Source organism: Lepidochelys olivacea (assembly GCF_965140295.1).
Source record: "Lepidochelys olivacea isolate rLepOli2 genome assembly, chromosome: 1".
Taxonomy (NCBI): domain Eukaryota; kingdom Metazoa; phylum Chordata; order Testudines; family Cheloniidae; genus Lepidochelys; species Lepidochelys olivacea.
The window spans coordinates 259,777,901-259,795,941 of record NC_140411.1 but is presented as its reverse complement, the minus strand read 5'-3'; the positions used below and the strand labels follow the sequence as shown (position 1 = coordinate 259,795,941).

The 18,041-nt window shown below is 45.5% G+C and overlaps 2 protein-coding genes and 1 long non-coding RNA gene across 3 annotated transcripts in view; 2 read left to right on the top strand and 1 right to left on the bottom strand.

Moving 5' to 3' along the window:
* The window catches only part of DMC1 (DNA meiotic recombinase 1), an 85,033-nt gene that overhangs the window by 21,524 nt on the left and 45,468 nt on the right, over positions 1 to 18,041 (top strand). The window lies entirely within an intron of this gene.
* FAM227A (family with sequence similarity 227 member A) overlaps positions 1 to 18,041 on the top strand; it is a 46,920-nt gene that overhangs the window by 21,734 nt on the left and 7,145 nt on the right. Inside the window, exons 9-14 of the mRNA XM_084627862.1 lie at positions 7,804 to 7,908; positions 9,729 to 9,852; positions 11,721 to 11,828; positions 12,695 to 12,774; positions 16,729 to 16,831; positions 17,216 to 17,340. Of these exons, the coding sequence (XP_084483988.1) occupies positions 7,804 to 7,908; positions 9,729 to 9,852; positions 11,721 to 11,828; positions 12,695 to 12,774; positions 16,729 to 16,831; positions 17,216 to 17,340 (645 nt within the window). The remainder of the gene's footprint in view (positions 1 to 7,803; positions 7,909 to 9,728; positions 9,853 to 11,720; positions 11,829 to 12,694; positions 12,775 to 16,728; positions 16,832 to 17,215; positions 17,341 to 18,041) is intronic.
* On the bottom strand, positions 1,981 to 4,509 carry LOC311520446. Its single transcript, XR_014711596.1, has 3 exons — positions 3,602 to 4,509; positions 3,156 to 3,278; positions 1,981 to 2,274 (listed from the first exon to the last, which is right to left on the bottom strand). It is a non-coding gene; the product is annotated as an uncharacterized lncRNA (long non-coding RNA).

Below are 18,041 nucleotides of genomic sequence, written 5' to 3'. Positions count from 1 at the left end.
GGCTTTAAGCCCTGTGATCATTGCAGATGGCCTATGCCCATCAGCGATCCACATAGTAGCTGCTTACGGTGCTTGGGTGAGGGCACATAAGCGACCAGTGTCATCTTTGTAAGTCCTTCAAACCCAGGATGAAAAAGGACAGGGACAATCGCTTAAAGGCGCTCCTGATGGAGTGAGTCAGCACTCACTCTAGCACCAGAGCAACGGTCTGACTCGGCACCGAGCACCACAGCATCGGTGCACAGTTCTCCGCTCACACCGTCCATGAGTCGGTCCCGGTCCCCACCCACTGCAGCTCCAGCCAAGAAGCCAAACAAGACAGGGAGGGGAAGATCCCCTACTTCCTGCAAGGGAAAAGAGAGGGCTGGGGGTGAGCCAAGACCTGTGCCGAGCAGCTCAACACCCCCTTTGGGAAGTCAGGCCCCAGCTCAAGCCAAACGGTGCAGCCCATCCCATGCTTTGCCTGTGACTCCAAATAGTGGTACAGGCCTCCACCAGCTCCAAGCGCCATCGATTCCTGAGGCTCTGCAGGCAGTTCAGGATATCCTGATGCTTCCAGTGCCACCCACACCGGCTCCAGTGGTACTCAGGTCTCAGGGTAAACCCGCCTTGGGACCTCCGCATGTGTCCCTGCCTCAGCGGCACCATTTCCCATCACATGGGATGTCCCGCCACTACTCGCCCGCCTGAAGCTGTCACACCTCAGATAGGCAGGCTTAGCGAAGCCCTCTTCGGTCCTCGGACCTTGGGCACAGACAGTGGGATTCAAGGCGTATCTCGCCGGTAGTCTGGCACAGACCCACTGAGGTGTGTGCCCCGTGGCAGGAGCACCGAGACTGACCCCTCACGTCACCAAAAGTTCGGTACAGATCCCGGGACCAATCAAGGGGTTGAAGTCACCAGACCGCCATCATCAATCTCCGAGACTGAGATCGCCACGTTCGGGGGCTTCTTCCCAGCAACCGGTGTGTGATAGCTCCTGGTCCTACTAAACATCCTGGTACCAGTTGGGTAGTGTAAGGCATAGATTGCCAGGTTTCTGACACCGATCTGCCAAATGCTGTTGGTCCCCAAGGCCCAGACCAAGACATTTGTCCCGTTCAAACAGGTCTGCCTCCAGGTGCAGCGACCAGCACCGGTCAGATAAGAGCTGCTGCTCTGCCCGATCCTGGTCACCAGGTAGCGACTGCTCCGGCTACAGCTCCAGCACCGAGCTGGGCTCCCTAACTGCGGGACTGCCTGGGGTGCTGCCTACATCTCCAGCATCCAAACCTATCCCAGGGCCCCAGGCAGAGTGGCTGGCACCATGGTATCCATGGAACCTCTTGGGGTTCACCCAGCCTTCCCAGGCTGCATGCTTGGTGTCAGGAGCCTCAAACAGGCTAGTGACCTTGGCATCCTGACCCCCTACAGTGCCCGAGACTTTGGGGAGAAGGACCCCACAGGTCCACGAGGACCCAGGGGAGCAGCCTGCTGGACCATCAATGGACATGGAGGTTCCTGCGGTACCAGCATCACCCATATCATTGCCAGACGAGGGTATCACGGAGCCTCCTCACCCAGTTCCTCAGGATGATACTAAGGCACACCAGAAACTATTGAAGAGAGTTGCATCTAACCTTGGGCTCCAGGCCAAGGAGTTGGAAGAAACTTCAGACTCCTTGTTTGATGTCCTATGCTCCTCAGCTCCTGCCAGCGTGGCTCTACCCCTTCATGAGGGGGTATCAAAGATTACCACTGCCCTGTGGCAGACTCCCTCCTCCTTGCCCCCATTTCTGAAAGGGCCAAGTGCAAGTACTTTGTACCAACAAAAGGGCATGAGTCCTGGCCCCCAATTCCCACCTGGCCCCCAGTTCCCTTGTGGTTGAGGTGGTTAACCACAGAGAGAGGCAAGGCCAACCCGGGGCTACCCCCAAAAATAAAGACTCAAAGAGGCTGGATCTTTTTGGGCATAAGATGTATTAATCTTCCAGCCTGTAATTGAGAGTGGCCAATCACCAGGACTTTCTTGGCTGCTATGATTAGAACATAGCAGGTTATGGGCAAGTTCAAGTATTCACTCCCCGAATGGTCCAGGAAGGAATTTCGGGTGATACTCGCAGAGGGCACAACGGTGGCCAGAACGGACCTCCAGGCGGCTTCTGACGCAGCGGATTCTGTAGCCCGCACCATAGCTTCCGCCATCTCTATGCAGCGAGCTTCCTGGCTGCTCCTCTCTGGCTTGTCCACCAAACTCAGCAGTCGATGCAGGACCTTCCCTTCAACGGCCAGGCCCTATTTGCAGAACAGACTGATACCAAGCTGCATGGTTTAAAGGATTCCCGTACCACCCTGAAAACACTGGGGCTGTACATCCCAGACCCAGCACATAAGCAGTTCAAACCGAAACAGCCTGAGGGACAAGGGAGGCAGCCTCGGTAGGACCTGCCTCATAAGAAGGCCAAGGGCTACAAGTGCCACCCGAGCCACCCTCTTCCACCTCCTGCTCAGTCGGGCTCCACGCAGAATAAGCAAGGGGCCAAGTGACCGTTTTGAGGGTGTGCCCGAGGGCAACGTACCAGACTATTCCCCAGACCATCTTCCCCGTTTTTTTCCAACCGCCTTTCCTTTTTCCTCCCTGCATGGACCACGATAACCTCAGACTGCTGGGTCCTGAACAAAGTGGCGCAGGGAGATACCCTTCAGTTTCTTTCTCCCCTCTCCCCCCACTCCCCTTCCCCATCCCTCTTCAGGGACCCATCTCGTGAGACTCTCCTCGCACAGGAGGTCCAGGGTTGCTGCAGATGGGGGCAATGGAGGAAGTTCCTCTAGAGTACAGGAACGGGGGTTTTTATTCCTGATTCTTTTTAATCCCAAAGGCCAAGGGCAGTCTACCTCCCATTCTGGACCTGCGAGATCTCAACAAGTACCTAAAGAAACTGAAGTTCCACATAGTTTCCCTGGTCTCTATCATCCCCTCCCTGGATCTGGGAGACTGGTATGATGCCCTTGACCTAAAGGACGAATACTTCCACATAGCGATCTTGCAAGGGCACAGACATTTTCTCTGTTTCATGGTGGGACCTCGCCACTACCAATTTACGGTCCTCCCATTTGGCCTGGTGACAGTACCGAGGGTGTTTACCAAGTGTATGTTGATGGTGGCGGTGGCTTACCTCAGGCACCAGGGTATAAAGCTCTACCCTTACCACGATGACTGGCTTGTCAAAGGCAGCTCTAGGTCTCAGATCCAAAGGGATGTCGCGGTGCTGCAAGACACGTGCCGCTCCCTGAACCTACTGGTGAATAATAAAAAGTTCACGTTAGTTTCAGTGCAAAGGGTAGAATTCATGGGGGTGGTGCTCGACTCCACCTGCGCAAGAGCGTTCCTGCCACTAGAAAGGTTTTGGGCCTTGACAGACCTTATCGCAGAGGTGTCCATGTTCCCCCTGACTACAGCCAGGGTCTGCCTGCATCTGCTGGGCCACATGGCAGCTTGCACGTACGTTGTCCACCATGCCAGGCTCCGTATGCAGCTTCTGGAGCAGTGGCTGACGATGGCCTATTCCCAGTCCAGGGATCACTTGAAAAAGATAGTGACCATCCCCCTGGCAGTACTCACCTTGCTGTGATGGTGGACCGATCGTGAGAAGGCCCTAGAGGGAGTTCCATTCTACAGCCCCCCTCACTCCTTTGAGTTGGTATCAGACGCCTCGGACCTTGGCTCGGGTGTGCACCTCGGAGATCTCCAGACCCGGGTATGTGGTCCCCGATGGAGAATGGCACTCCACATAAACGTCAAAGAACTCAGAGCGGTCCGATTGGCATGCAGCATCTTCTTACCTCACCTGTCGGGCAACGTGGTGAGAGTCCTGATGGACAACACAGCCTCAATGTTCTACATCAACAGGCAAGGAGGAGCGTGCTTATTGGCTTTCTGCCAAGAGGCACTCCGTCTCTGGAACTTCTGCATCGATCCTGGGATCCACCTGGAGGCTTGTCACCTCCCTGGCATCAAGAGCATGCTAGCAGATCACCTCAGCAGGGCCTTCTCCCCTCACCACAAGTGGTCGCTCCACTGCGACGTAGCCTACATGGTCCTCCAGAGGTGGGGAACTCCCCAAATGGACCTGTTCGCCACCAGGCAAAACATAAACTGTCATTGGTTTTGCTCTTGGCAGGGACTCCCTCTATGATGCCTTCCTCCTGCCATGGTCAGAGGGTCTGATGTACACATTTCCTCCGATCCAACTCCTCGCCAAGGTCCTGGCAAAGATCAAGAGAGACATGGTGCAGGTTATCACGATTGCACTGGTTTCGCACATACATTAACCTATCAGCGGCCCCTACCTGGCCCCTACCCAACAGACCAGACCTGCTGTCACAGGACCACAGTCAGCTCTAACACCCCAACCTTGCGTCCCTCCACCGCTCGGTGTGGATGTTCAGTGCCTGAACCCGGAAGAGCGGACCTGTTCGGAGGAGGTCCAGCAGGTCCTCCTGGGAAGTACGAAGCCCTCAACTTGACTGACTTACCTGGCCAAGTGGATGAGGTTTTCCTGCTGGGCGTCCGAGTGTGGCATCTCTCCTTCGCATTCTTCCATACAGGCTGTCCTGGACTACCTGCTTCATTTGAGGAACCAGGGCCTGGCAGACACTTCCATTAGACAGGTTTCAGAGTAGCAGCCGTGTTGAGTGCATCTCGCGGCCATCTCTGCTTTTCACCTGCCGATCCAAGGATAGACAGTATTTTCCCATGACATGGCGGACAGATTCTTGAGAGGGCTCGAGAGACTCTTTCCTCAGGTACGGACTCCTGTCTCGCAGTGGGATCTTAACTTAGTCTTCTCTAGGCCCACCAGCCCGCCCTTTGAGCTGCTGGGTTCCTTCTCCCTTTCCCACCTGTCATGGAAGGTTGCGTTCCTGGTGGTGGTGACATCATCGAGTCAAGTCTCTGAAATTAAAGACTTGACCTCAGATCCGCCATACATGGTCTTCTGCAAAGACAAGGTTCAGCTGCAACCCCATCCAGCCTTCCTACCAAAGGTGGTGTCTACCTTCCATATGAACCAGGACATCTTCCTCCCAGTGTTCTGTCCCAAACCGCACAAGACCAGCGAAGAGAGGCATCTTCACTTGCTGAATGTCCGAAGGGCCTGGCTTTTTACTTAGAACGTACCAAGCCTTTCCGTAAATCAACTCAGCTCTTCATCGCTACAGTGGATGGGATGAAGGGTCATCTGGTATCCTCGCAGAGGATTTCCAATAGGATCACCTCATGCATAAGGAACTGTTATAACCTAGCAGGGGTTCTACCGCCACCGATTGTCAGAGCTCAGGCGTCTTCGGCAGCCTTCCTGGTGCATATCCCTATCCAGGACATCTGCAGAGCTGCAATGTGGTCCTCTGTTCACATGTTTACCGCTCATTATGCCATCACTCAGCAGGTCAGGGACGATACTGGGTTTGGCAGAGCTGTGTTGCAATCTACACGTCCGTGAACTCCTACCAACCTCCAGGGGTACTGCTTTGTAGTCATGAGCAAGCACTCGAAGAAGAAAAGACAGTTACCTTTTCTGTAACTGGTGTTCTTCGAGATGTGCTGCTCACGTCCATTCCACAACCTGCCCTCCTTCCCCATTGTTGGAGTTTCCGGCAAGAAGGAACTGAAGGTGGGGAGAGCTGGCAGTGCCATGTAGGGAGGGTAGGGGAGCCTCCAGAGGGCACCAGAGCCAGTCCCCTATGGATACTGCTAAGGGAAAAACTTCCAGCACCGGTGCATGTGGCGAGCACACACACCTAATACGGAATGGACATGAGCAAGACATCTCAAAGAACACCAGTTACGGAAAAGGTAACTGTCCTTTATTATACTCTACGTTAACACCTACACTTACTGTAATCTATTAAATTTAAAAAGTAATATTCAAGCAGTACATCTTTGCTGCTGAAGTTTTAAAGAAAGTCCAACCATTGAACTGGCTAAACACCTAGAACCAAAGTTGAAGTTCTAAACCAGCTTTTGACTGCCTCTTCTTCATTTCATTTTATTCAACAAGTTCAGTTCAATGATTAGCTCATTCAAAGTTGAGAAACTGATTGGAAGTTGATGACCAGAAACTATCAGTTCAAAATTCATAACTACAGATAATATTTTAATAAATCAGCTAGTTTTAAATGCAAAATATGTTTTGATAAATTTATGCTTTTCCCCTATGTATCCAGGACATTAAACATAGTTTTATTTAACTAATAAAAATTTTTAAATTATGTTTTGTGCAGTTTTAATTGAATTCCAATTTTCATTCAAATGTTCCTTGACACAAATCATGAGCAAAAAATTAATCATCAGGTGTAAATACAAAACGCATCATTTGCCATTTTAAACTAAATGTATGTTAAGCTATATAATCGCTTAAATAAATGTCCATAAATACAGGAACTCCTCAATTTATGTTGTAGTTATGTTCCTGAAAAATGTGACTTTAAGCGAAATGATGTTAAGCTAATCCAATTTCCCCATAAGAATTAATGTAAATGGGGGGGTTAGGTTCCAGGGAAATTTTTTTCACCAGACAAAAGACTATATTATATTTATTATATTATATATATACACACACAGAGTATAAGTTTTAAACAAACAATTTAATACTGGTACACAGCAATGATGATTGTGAAGCTTGGTTGAGGTGGTGAAGTCAGAGGGTGGGATATTTCCCAGGGAATGCCTTACTGCAAAATGATGAACAAGCCCTCAAGGGTTAAACTCGTTGTTAATGTAGCCTCACGCTCTACAAGGCAGAAGGAATGAAGGGAGGGGAGATAGCATAACAGACAGAGACACACGCCCTGTGTGTGTGTGTGAGAGAGAGAGAGATGTGCATTTCCCCTTTAAGTATGCTGATCCCTGTCTCAAGTACACTGCCTTGTTAATTAGATCAGCAAGCTGAGACCCACCTCAGCTGCTGCCTCCGCTCTATGGAAGATGGGGTAAGCGGGGTGCAGGAGCAGGGGGGAGGGAGACACCCTGACATTAGCCACACCCCACCCTACCCCCTCCCCAAGAGGCTCAGGGAGCAGCTTCAAGGGAGAGGGCAGGAGCAGCACATGGCAGTGGCAGAGGGACAGCTGAATTGCCGAATTGATAGCCTGCTGGGCAGCTGCTGCACAGGGAACTTAGGGGAGCTGCTATGGGGGCTGCTATGGTCCACCCTAGTTCCAAGCCCCTAGCAGCTAGCTCCAACGGGCTGCTCTTCCTGCAAGCAGTGGACAAAGCAGGGGGCTGCCAAACCATGTTTGAAGGGAGCATTGCACAACTTTAAAAGAGCATGTTCCCTAATTGATCAGCAATGAAACAATGTTAACCGGGACGACTTTAAGTGAAGAGTTCCTGTATAGTGTATCATCCTGGTTAGCAAAATAAAATAATTAAAATAAAACTTAGCTCTTATATAGTGCTTTTACTAGTAGATCTCAAAATGCTTTATAAAGGAGGTCAGATGTACCAAATTTAGTGTAAAGGCTCTATTTAGTTACAAATCAACATGTTTTAATGGTTACCAACCACTGAGACTCAAACTTTATTTAGGAAAATAGCTAACGAGTACAAATAGATAACAAGATTAAAATAGATTATTTAAATCAACGTTTCCTGCTTGCTGATTTAAATCATTATTAAAATTGGTGATTTAAATCAATCCATTCTGCTCATGTCATAGTAGAACATAAACCTTCAGACAGGCTTGAGGATCTCGATGTTGCTGTGGTTTGATGGGGAGGGGAATGCCTCTATGATGATTCATTCCTTTCTTTCTTTCTTGGTAGCCAAATAGAGAGATTCAGGGACGACTGTTTGATCGCATTGCAAAGAATTATGCCACCCTCCTGTTTGACTGTCACAAGTTCCACTACCAGAATGCTCTTATTAAAGTGAGTGTAAAAAGGTTTAGAAAAAGCAATAGAGTTTACACTTAAGCAGTGAAATGACCTGGGAATATCCACCACTATCCGCCCCTTTATCTCTGGCCACAGGGATAATCTGACACTAACAACAGTTACCCCATATATAACACTTTATATTTTTAGAATGCTGCACGGGCATTTACTAATTAATTCTTCCAGGGCTTGGAATGTGTAGTGATCAATTGGCCTTTAACTCTTGTTGAATATCAGACTATCTTGTCTAATATCGCCACAGTTTGGAATGCTCCATGATGGCCAATATGGTTCATGCTCTTGTCTTGTGAATATCTTTTAATAACCTAAAATCATGGGTAGGGATAATGAGATCTGAGGAGCTGCTCTGTCTCTCCCCATCAAGGTTCATTCTTCATACCCTCCTCTTGTTCATCCTCATGCCTTCACCCCATCCTACAGGCTCTTCTCCTTCATCCTTACTCATCCTCTGAATTCCTTGTTCCCTTCTGTTTCTTCTGTAATTTCTGGTTCATCTTCAAGAAACTAACCCTGATCCCCAACCTTTTTATTTCGGACTCCTTCCATCTCCTTGTCTCATTGAAAACTAATTCTCCATCTGACTCAGCATCTGTGATTGCCTTTTCTTCTCCAATTCTCCCCACTCAGTAAGTTGAAGCATTGGTATCTACTTCTCACACTTTATTAATTATTAATTATTTATTAATCATATTTATTACAGTAGTGCCTAAGGAACAACCAAGAATGGGGCCCCATTGTGTGAGGTGCTGTACAAACATAGACTAATAGATGGTACCTGATCTGAAGAATTTATAATATAAACAGACAAGACAGACTCAGGATGGGGGGAAGGGGTAGAACACACAAGCAGAGTGAAGTATGTGATGGCAGCAAATGACATGTTAGTGCCATGGTGGTTTTTGTTTTTGAGGGGATAGGTTTACTTCTCCCCCACCCTGCTCCTTTGCCTCCATTGAGATGCACTCCATCCAATTCTTTCTGCCCTCTCTATTTGAGTTATTTATTTACTGCTACAGTTTCCTTTCTTCATTTTCCCTTGACTTTGTTGTCTGGCTCTCTTTCTTCTTCTCACTTCAGTTTTTTATCCTTATTCCAGGGATCTTGTATTTCCACACTGAAGGCCTATCTGATTCTGTGGCCTCTTGCTTCCTTTTGGTAAACATGACCAAATTTAAAAAAAAAGGGGGGGTTTGTCTCCTCCTTTGCTTCCAACTATGCAAACATTTTTCTGCTTGTTTCTTAGATTTAGAAATTCCTTTCTCCCCCTAGAAGACTCTATAATGACTGGAAAACTAGTGACATCACAAGGGACTGAAAGCTGAGCAACTTTGAAGGGAAGAGATTTTTATTCAAACTGTTTGAAACTTAGGTTTTGGTTTGTGTGTCTGAACACCTGTGTAATGCCGGTGTTGAACAAATACTTGGGAGACAGGATGGCTTTGTTTAGGATTCAGCATCCCCCTCATCCCCTCAGTTAAGGTATGAGAGGTCCACGTACACTAAGAAGTCTTCCAACAAATCAGACTTAACATTCTTGATGTTTCTAATGTAAAAAAACAGGAGAAATGGCACAAGAAACAAAATTACAATGCTGGCTAAATGATTGTTTATATTAAAATGGAGGATATTCCTTTATGACTGAATCTGTGTGGACTGGAATTTTGGATAGTCCCTGTATATAGGAGGAAGGAATACAGCTCCTTTTAAGCTCTAAGAAGGAACAGTCTGTCCCAGTCTCTCATCTAACCTGTCTAGATTGATAGAGTTCTGATTTTTCTTTGCTTTACCCTTAGGTTTTCCCTTCATTGCTGAGCCAAACTTTGTACACCTGCTTCTGCTCCAGTTTTCCAAGATCCTGGTTCAATACACATGAGTTCAAGTCCCAGCTCTGCAATGTGCTGTCAGAGTGGATGGCAGGTGAGAGGGTCTTTTCTTCCCGCTTAAAAGGCAATACGTGCAGGTCATATTCAGCCAAATGGAGGAGAATACTTTCCAGCCTTTCAAACTGCCTTCCTTCCCTGGCCTTAATAAAAATGTCTCTAGCCCCCCTTCCATCCTGTGGTACTAAGGAACAAAAAGAATAGAGAGGAACATAAGGATAGAACTGAGTGAATAATTGACTTTTTGGTTCAGAGAGCAGACCAAAAGAATCAGAAAAAATGCTCTGTTCAGTTCTGAAAATGTTCAGAAGTTGTCAGCAAATGTGAAAAGTCTTTGTCAGACTAGCAAACTGCGTGTCCATGTCCAAAATTTTTAGCCCAGTGATTAGGGTGTTTGCCTGGAATATGGGAGACCCAGGTTTGAATCCCCACTCTGGAGCAGGGACTTGAACTCAGATTTCTCCTCTCCCAGGTAAGCATTGTAACCACCAGGCTGGTTTAAACTGTGTTGCTCTCAGTCTCCTGTGGAAGCAGTTTCACTTTCTATAAATACTTAAATATTCACTGGGCCAAAGAGAGAGTGAATGAGGACCAGGGCTGCCTGGAGGGTATGGGGGATGACAATTTGCTCCAGGCCCCCATTTGAGGGCTCTTAAACTGTGTTGGGTTGTAGCCTGGTCTGTGGGGTCACAGTGCCACTCAGGTTTGGTCTGGCAGCCCCTCTATCATGAGGGAAAAGTGGTCAGGCAGAATGGTACTGTGATCCTGTGCGCCATGTCACCATGCCCAGAGTGGGGAGCTGGGCCCAGCCCATTGGGACAGGAGCCGTCACTGTGGGGTGAGCTCGCTCTTCAGACCTCCCCGCTCTCCCGCCGGGGCTTCCCCTTAGTGGTAATTGTTTTGGAAGAGTGTGGTTTTGGATTTTGCCCTGGATCCCCCAAAATCTCTGTGTGGCCCTGGTGACAAAAACTCTATAACCTGGTAATTAAAGCCCTTCTTGGGAGGTATGAGATGTGGATTCATATCTTCTCTCTGCCTGATTCAGAGGAGGGATTTGAATCCATATCTCCTAGTTGCTGGCCTGGAAAAAGTTTTTCTCTGTCAAAACTGAGTCAAATTCATGAATAGTTTCAGGTTGACCAAAACTTCATTTTTTGGTGAATAAACTGTTAATCTAAAAAATTTCACCCAGCTCTAAATATGGGACCCTGGCACACAATTTCCTGATCTCTGGGAGAAATTCCTGGTCATCCTTTGTCCATCATCTTGCTCACCTTGGTGGCCTGCAGCAAACATAAAATCAATTCCTGGGAGTCAGGCGTTCTGGGTGGGATGTTTTCTTCCTGGAGTTCATGCCTCTTTGATAGACAGGAGATAAAAGTCCAGTGGACATTTTCAGCCTCTGAAGCAATGAATACTCCCTGCAAACTGGGTTTTCACTTTGCTCTTACCACCCCCTTCTTCCTCAGTTTATCCCACTTCTATATGTCTCTTCATTCTGCTCTCTGTCTCATTCTCACCTTCATTATCACTCTCTCTTTCTGTTACTTTGATTGTCTCTTATATTCTCCTCTCAAGTGAAATAATAATTTTAATATTAGTCTCAATCATAGTATGAACATAGGATTGGGAGCAAGCAACTCCTGAATTCTATGTCCAGTCCCGGGGCAGATTTCCTCTGACGTCTTGGTCAATTACCAGTTTTCTGCCTTGGCATCTCCATCCGTATAATGTGGATGATAGAGCATCTTCTGGGGCATTGTGAGGTTTAGTTAATGTTAGTTGCAACTCTGAAGATGAAAAGTGCCAAACTGTATTCTCTCTTTCTGTTACTACTACTTTTGCTGTTTCTCTCTTCTTCATTTCCAGTCTCTCTCACTATTTCTCATTTACCCTCCCCCTTAGGGACACTGCCTGTCCCAGGGAGCTACAGTAGCTGGGACTACTCCCACCTGGAACCAGAGAGATTTAGGAGGGAAGACTTGCTGTCAACAAAGGGAAAGCAGAGGACAGGTAAGAGCACTGACGATAGCTTCACCCCATGTTTCTGCTGAGCTAAACAGGGGGTCGGTGTCCAAACCAGGCATCCACTGTTCCATACAAGATGCCTTGTCTTTGCAGGACCAACAAACAGCTGTGCTGTGGAACTAGAAAAATGGCATAGCATGAGTCAGATGCCTGGCTTCATGCTGATATATTGTATCTGAATGATGTATTCGTGAGCTGCCCTTTTGTCAGAGAGAACTGATAAATACTCATTTGCAAACAGAGCATCCTGGCTAAAGAACTTTTGAATGATTGGCGATGACCTGTCCTAAGCAGGGATAAGTGCTCTTTGCCAGCATGCAGATTTGCATTCAATTCTCTGTTTGTCTCTTATTCTTTATTTCATCAGGCAACGGGAGAGCTGCAGGGACCAGGCTTGGTTCTATAGGAGTAATACTCTGCACTGCCGTGGGGGAGACCTGGCTTCGTTCCCTGTCCTAGGTTCTCATTCCTCTCTGGGTCAGCGAGGGATGCAAGTGCTGGAGGGAAGCAGGGAGCACATTATGTTACTCATCAGTACCCACTCTGGCCAGCTTAGAAGTGGTTTTGACAGATCCCAAAGGGGATCCCATCCGAGGTCATGACATGTGTGATTGCAACAAGGGTGGTGCATTTAATAGGGATGGAGGAAAATATTCATCATTCGATAAGGAACACAAAGGACCTTACCAAATACAGACTGTAAATACAGGGACAGAATCAAGGTCTCATTCAGTGACTGCATTGAGTCGCAAGTAAACAGAGTTTTGTAGAGAGTGTTCTCTCGAGCAGGGCTTGGTCCTAGGTCACAGATTTTAAAATGATGAGCAATATGTATCACTGTTTTTTCCCAGAATCCTCTGTCCCCTTTGCTTCCTCAAAGGCTTCTGGCAACCCAGAAAAGACTCCTCAGCCATCCATTCAACCATACAAGGTAAAGAGCATCTTGTTCATGAAGACATGCAACAAGGCAAGGGAGGATGTCATAGAAACAGAGACATTTGAGACTGAAATGATCCATTTCACATCTCTTCACCTTTCCCCTTTCTCCTGCTAGTGCAGATTTGTTCCCTCTTCTTTTGTCCAATTGGCTGTTAAATGACTTGGGAGAAGGGACTTTCCCCTCACCATTTGGAAAGGTTTCCTAACAGCCATCTATTTTTTTATCTTTGCTCATCTTCGTCCCATTACTCTGAGTTATGTTTTTTGTAAACACTTTGTACAATTCCTCTGCTATCTTTGGATTTACACTCAGAGGGAATCCTTTACTAGCTAACCTTAGACCTTGATAATCATTACCCATAGTCTTATTCCCTGAGCCAAGGAAGAATCTTTCCAAGAAACAAAGAAGTCAGAGAGGCAGGGGGGACAGACAGGCATGTTTGGTTTAGACACCTGTTTCAAGTGCTTGAATATTAGTAAGATTCACAAAATCTGAATACAGTAGAATTCCTATTTTCCAAAATATTTGGGGATTGAGGAGTTCATAAAATTGAATATCTCAAAATTACAGTAGGTATGGTGAATAAGTTGCAGTATGGTGTACCGCATTCCTTTCCTCTTCTTCAAACTACTGCAAAGCAATTTCCAATGCACTGAAGGAATTGGAACACGAAGGGATGTTAACTTATTCTTTACTGACATCACTTTTGTTTAAATGATTTCTTTTCCTTTCAGAAAAAATGGTTCATATAACTGATTGTTCATAAGACTAGTGTTCATAAAATTGAGGTTCTACTGTATTACAGGTGAAAGTGTACCATGATTAGAAACTCATATTGAAACAGCAAGGGAGCTCTTCAATGAAAAGATGTAGTGCAAGTGAAATGTGAGCACTCCATCTATAACTGTGAATTTGAGTGTCTGGTTAAATGATAAGATAGATATTGTTTTTGCATTGCTGCATTGCAGCAAATAACTTTTCTTGGTGCTTAAAAGTGTTTTTAAAATGTTTTAAATAGCCACAATGGTAGGCACTGACCCAAGTGATATGGCTGTACTCATCTCAAAAGTAGAAAGAGACCGAAGTCAGTGTGTCTGCAGATTTAATTTTGTTACACAAAAAGGGAGATGAAGCAGCGTGAATTATTTTTATGGATAAACGTACAATCACTTCTCACTATTTATTTGTTAATTCACTAATAATCTAGCACATTGCTTGTGTTCCAAGTTTAACCAGCTAGCAACAGTAACTTATTATTTATGGATTTTATGGCGTGTCAGCATGCTCTGTCTTCCTCTGTTTTGTACAAGGCCTTATCTTCTAAGTTAGAACATATGAGAATTCTACATGCAAAGAAAGTGCAAGATCAAGTTCATAAAACACAAGGATCAAGATTTTCAAAATTAAGAGCCTATAGCTAGTCTCCTAAATCCATATTTAAGTACCTAAATAAATAGTCAGATTTCAAAAGCGCTGCACACCTAGCATGTCCTTTGGTATTAATGGGAACTGTTAAGTGCTCCGATTTTGAAACTCTCGCTCCTTCTTTTTGAGTCTAAGGTATGGCTCCTGTTTTTGAAAATCTTGGGCCAAGTGACCAGATGATGGACTGATGTAAAAGCAGTAATGTCTGTACTTAGATAAAAGGTGACCAGTATCTTAGAAATGCTATAGATAAAACAGTTATCTTAGATTAGATATCAGAGTAGGTATCTTTTTGTTGCTTATAAATACATTTCTTTCTTTGATAGATTAAGGAATACAGGACATAGGACTGGAAGAGACATCCTGGGTCATCGAGTCCAGTCTTCTGTTACTGTGGCACTCCTGTCATATAATCCCATTCATAAACTTGCCAAGCTCCATTTTAAAATTAGTTAGATTTTTTGCACCCACGCTTGTTATCGGGAGGCTGTTCCATATCCTCAGTCCTCTGAGAGTTAGAAACCTTCTAATTTCCAGCCTAAGGTTAACACTGATTTCCTGCGCATATTAACACGGATGAGCTTTGCAGAATAGCAGCGTTTTAGGAGGGAGGAAAAGGTGGTCATTTGGTGCACAAGAAGCAGGGAAGGTGTTCTGTGTATAAGGTCTTGTCTACACTTGAAATGCTGTGCTGCTGTAGTGCTGCAGCATTGACACTACTTACACTGGTGGGAGGGGTTCTCCTGTCACTGTAGTTAATCCATCTGCCCAAGAAGCGGTAGCTAGGTTAACGGAATAATTCTTAATTTGACCTAGCACTGTCTACACTGGGGGTTACATCGGTTTAACTATATCTCTCAGGGGTGCGGATATTTCATAGAAGATGAAGATAAGAGTGGAGAAAAAAGTACAAAAGAGGTATTGAGAAGCATGGCATGGAAAGAGCACAGGCAGTGGGAGGCCGGTATTAAGTGAGATGTGGGCAGGGGCTGAATTTTGCAGAAGTCTTGAATGAAAGGTTGAGAAAACTGAACTTGATATAGAAGTCAGTGATTGTGAAGAGCTTCAAAGTGGGGAGTGACATGATTGGAGCAGCATATTTTGCTCATGTACAGTGGGAGTAAATTAGGTTCCAGCTGACCTTTACTGTATTGTAAAGGATGTGTGTTGGGGAAAGAGGGAGGAGGGAATGGATGATCAGTATTGAGGTCTGCCTGTTCCTTAGTAAATGGTGTTAGAAAAATAAACACAATTAGGAGAAAAACAGATTTTTGTCTTTGAAATCCACCATATGGGATATACTAACCAAACATTTCCTTAGGGAAGAATACACTTCCCTTCCTCCCCCACCCCCAACAAAGGCTTTTATTCCCTTCTATAAAACATGTACATGAGGGCTGGGTCTTGCTCATCTCTATATTTTTTTATTGAGAGTGTCTGCTTTCAAATGTTTTTAGACAGTTATATCAAACCCCCTCCATCTCCCTAGATCAAGCTGAATATAGCCAATTGTATTTTGTTCTTTTAATATAAGTAAAGCAGTCCTTCCAGTCCCCAGATCACCTTTATTGTTCTTTGGATCAATGTGTGAGCTGGAAGAAGCTTTGAGTACATCATGATATCCATTTTATCCAAGTGGATTGCATATTCACAGATCTAGTCTGACCTCTTGTGTAACACAGGCCACAGAACTTCCCCCAAATAATTCCGAGAGCAGGTCTTTTAAGAAAAATGTCCAACCTTGATTTAAAAATGGCCAGTGACGGAGAATCCGCCATGGCTCTTGGTAAATTGTTCCAGTGGTTAATTACTCTCACTGTTAAAAATTTATGCCTTATTGTCAGTCTGAATTTGTCTAGCCCAAGCAGGACCTATTGGTCGCAGCCCAGCCTAGGTCTTGCCTCTGGAGAAAAAGTATTTCCCTCACCCATACTGCTCTGTTGGAGGGTGGCAAAGGGATATCATGATTCATGGAGGAGCTATGAGGTGAAGGGATTTCTAGAGATTCAGTAAGTTACAAAACCCAGTCACCTCTAGATGTATGCTGTAGATCTCCGGGCCAGCAGGATGGAAGCTGGGAAAGAATGCTAGTTTGTTGCTCTTGAGCAAACTTGAATTGACAGCCTTTGAAGGAAGCCATTTCCAGACATTCTGCAGCCAGAGCCAGATGGCTTCAGAAGGCTGGAGCATTTTAGGAAGTGTTCCCATCAGTCACTTTTCATTACACAGAGAATTCAGCAGCTGTCTTAGCTATCTACCAACCCACATAGTTACATTCTACCAACCTAAAATTTCTCCTGTAGTTTCAATTTAAGAGGTTATTTTTTATTTCCTTTCGTATGACTCTACTATGTAGCGTTGCTGATAGAGACAATATTTCTCCTCAAAGGCAGTTATGTATCAGTGGGGGGCAAACAACATTTTTCAGGGGGATAGAGACTATTAAAGCACTAATCCTATCAACATGATGTATGAGTCCATTAAACTTTTTTCCTTCCTTTCCTTTTTTCTTGGTCCCAGAAACGCATGTCTTTGAGCCAAACTGTCAACAAGCACCAACCTGATCAAACAAGCCTGGACCTCGGCTCCAAGGAAGTTGTACATGCATCTATGTCCTTTAGAGGTAAAGGATTGGGAAGAAAGATGAAACCTTCTTTGATTTATTCAGACTTTCTAAGGACTAGCTGTTTCATGCTCCCCTTGCAATGTAATAGGTGTGTGTTCCCCATATGACAAGTAGGAGTGGGTTTGTTTACCCCACTGATTTCTACTGATCAGAATATATCAGAGCTGCTTGTATGTGTGTGAGCTTTCTTTCTGTGGTTGAATTAGTGCCATTGCTTCTTTTGGGATGGATTTATGGTGTGCATGTGTGTATCACTGCCTCCTACTACTTCTACTGAATCAGTCACATCTTTATTCCTCTACTATATTGATTTAAGAGAAGTATGATAACAACTGAATGGTGAGGAGATATCTTACAGCTGATGTTTCTTTCTTGCCACAGGCATCAACCCTCATACCATGCCACATGATTTGCAGCCTGAAAAGCATGACCTGAAAAGTGCTTGGAAGCAGCCCCAACACACATTTGAAACAAGGCGGCTAAAGATCGCCCCACTCCATAGAGAGGTAATGCTGTGCGTCGAGACGGGATGGGAGAAATTGTGACAGACTGAGTAAGCGTTTCCTCTCCTCTGGTATGGCACACATCTACTGGTGCCTGTCCCATGCTGTTAACACCAAAATATCCTCGGAACTCCAGAAAGGAATCCTCACCAGCTGCCCCATGTACTTGATTTTAGTACAGCTTTTGACACAGTTCCACTTGACAGTCTCATAAGCAAACTAGGGAAATACGATCCTGATGAAATTACTGCAAGGTGGGTGCGCAACTGGTTGACAGATTTTACTCAAAGAGTAGTTATCAGTGGTTCACTGTCAAAGTGGGAGGATTTCAGAGTAGCAGCCGTGTTAGTCTGTATTCGCAAAAAGAAAAGGAGTACTAGTGGCACCTTAGAGACTAACCAATTTATTTGAGCATAAGCTTTTGTGAGCTACAGCTCACTTCATCGGATGCATTCAGTGGAAAATGGGAGGAGGCATCTAGTGGGGTCACACAGGGGTCAGTCCTGGATCTGGTACTATTTAATATTTTCATGAATGACTTGGATAATGAAGTGAAGAATATGCTTATAAAATTTGCAGATGACACCAAGATGGGTGAAGTTGCAAGAATTTTGGAGGACAGGATTACAATTCAAAATGTCCTTGACAAATTGGAGAACTGGTCTGAAATCAACAAGGTGAAATTCAATAAAAACAAGTACTAC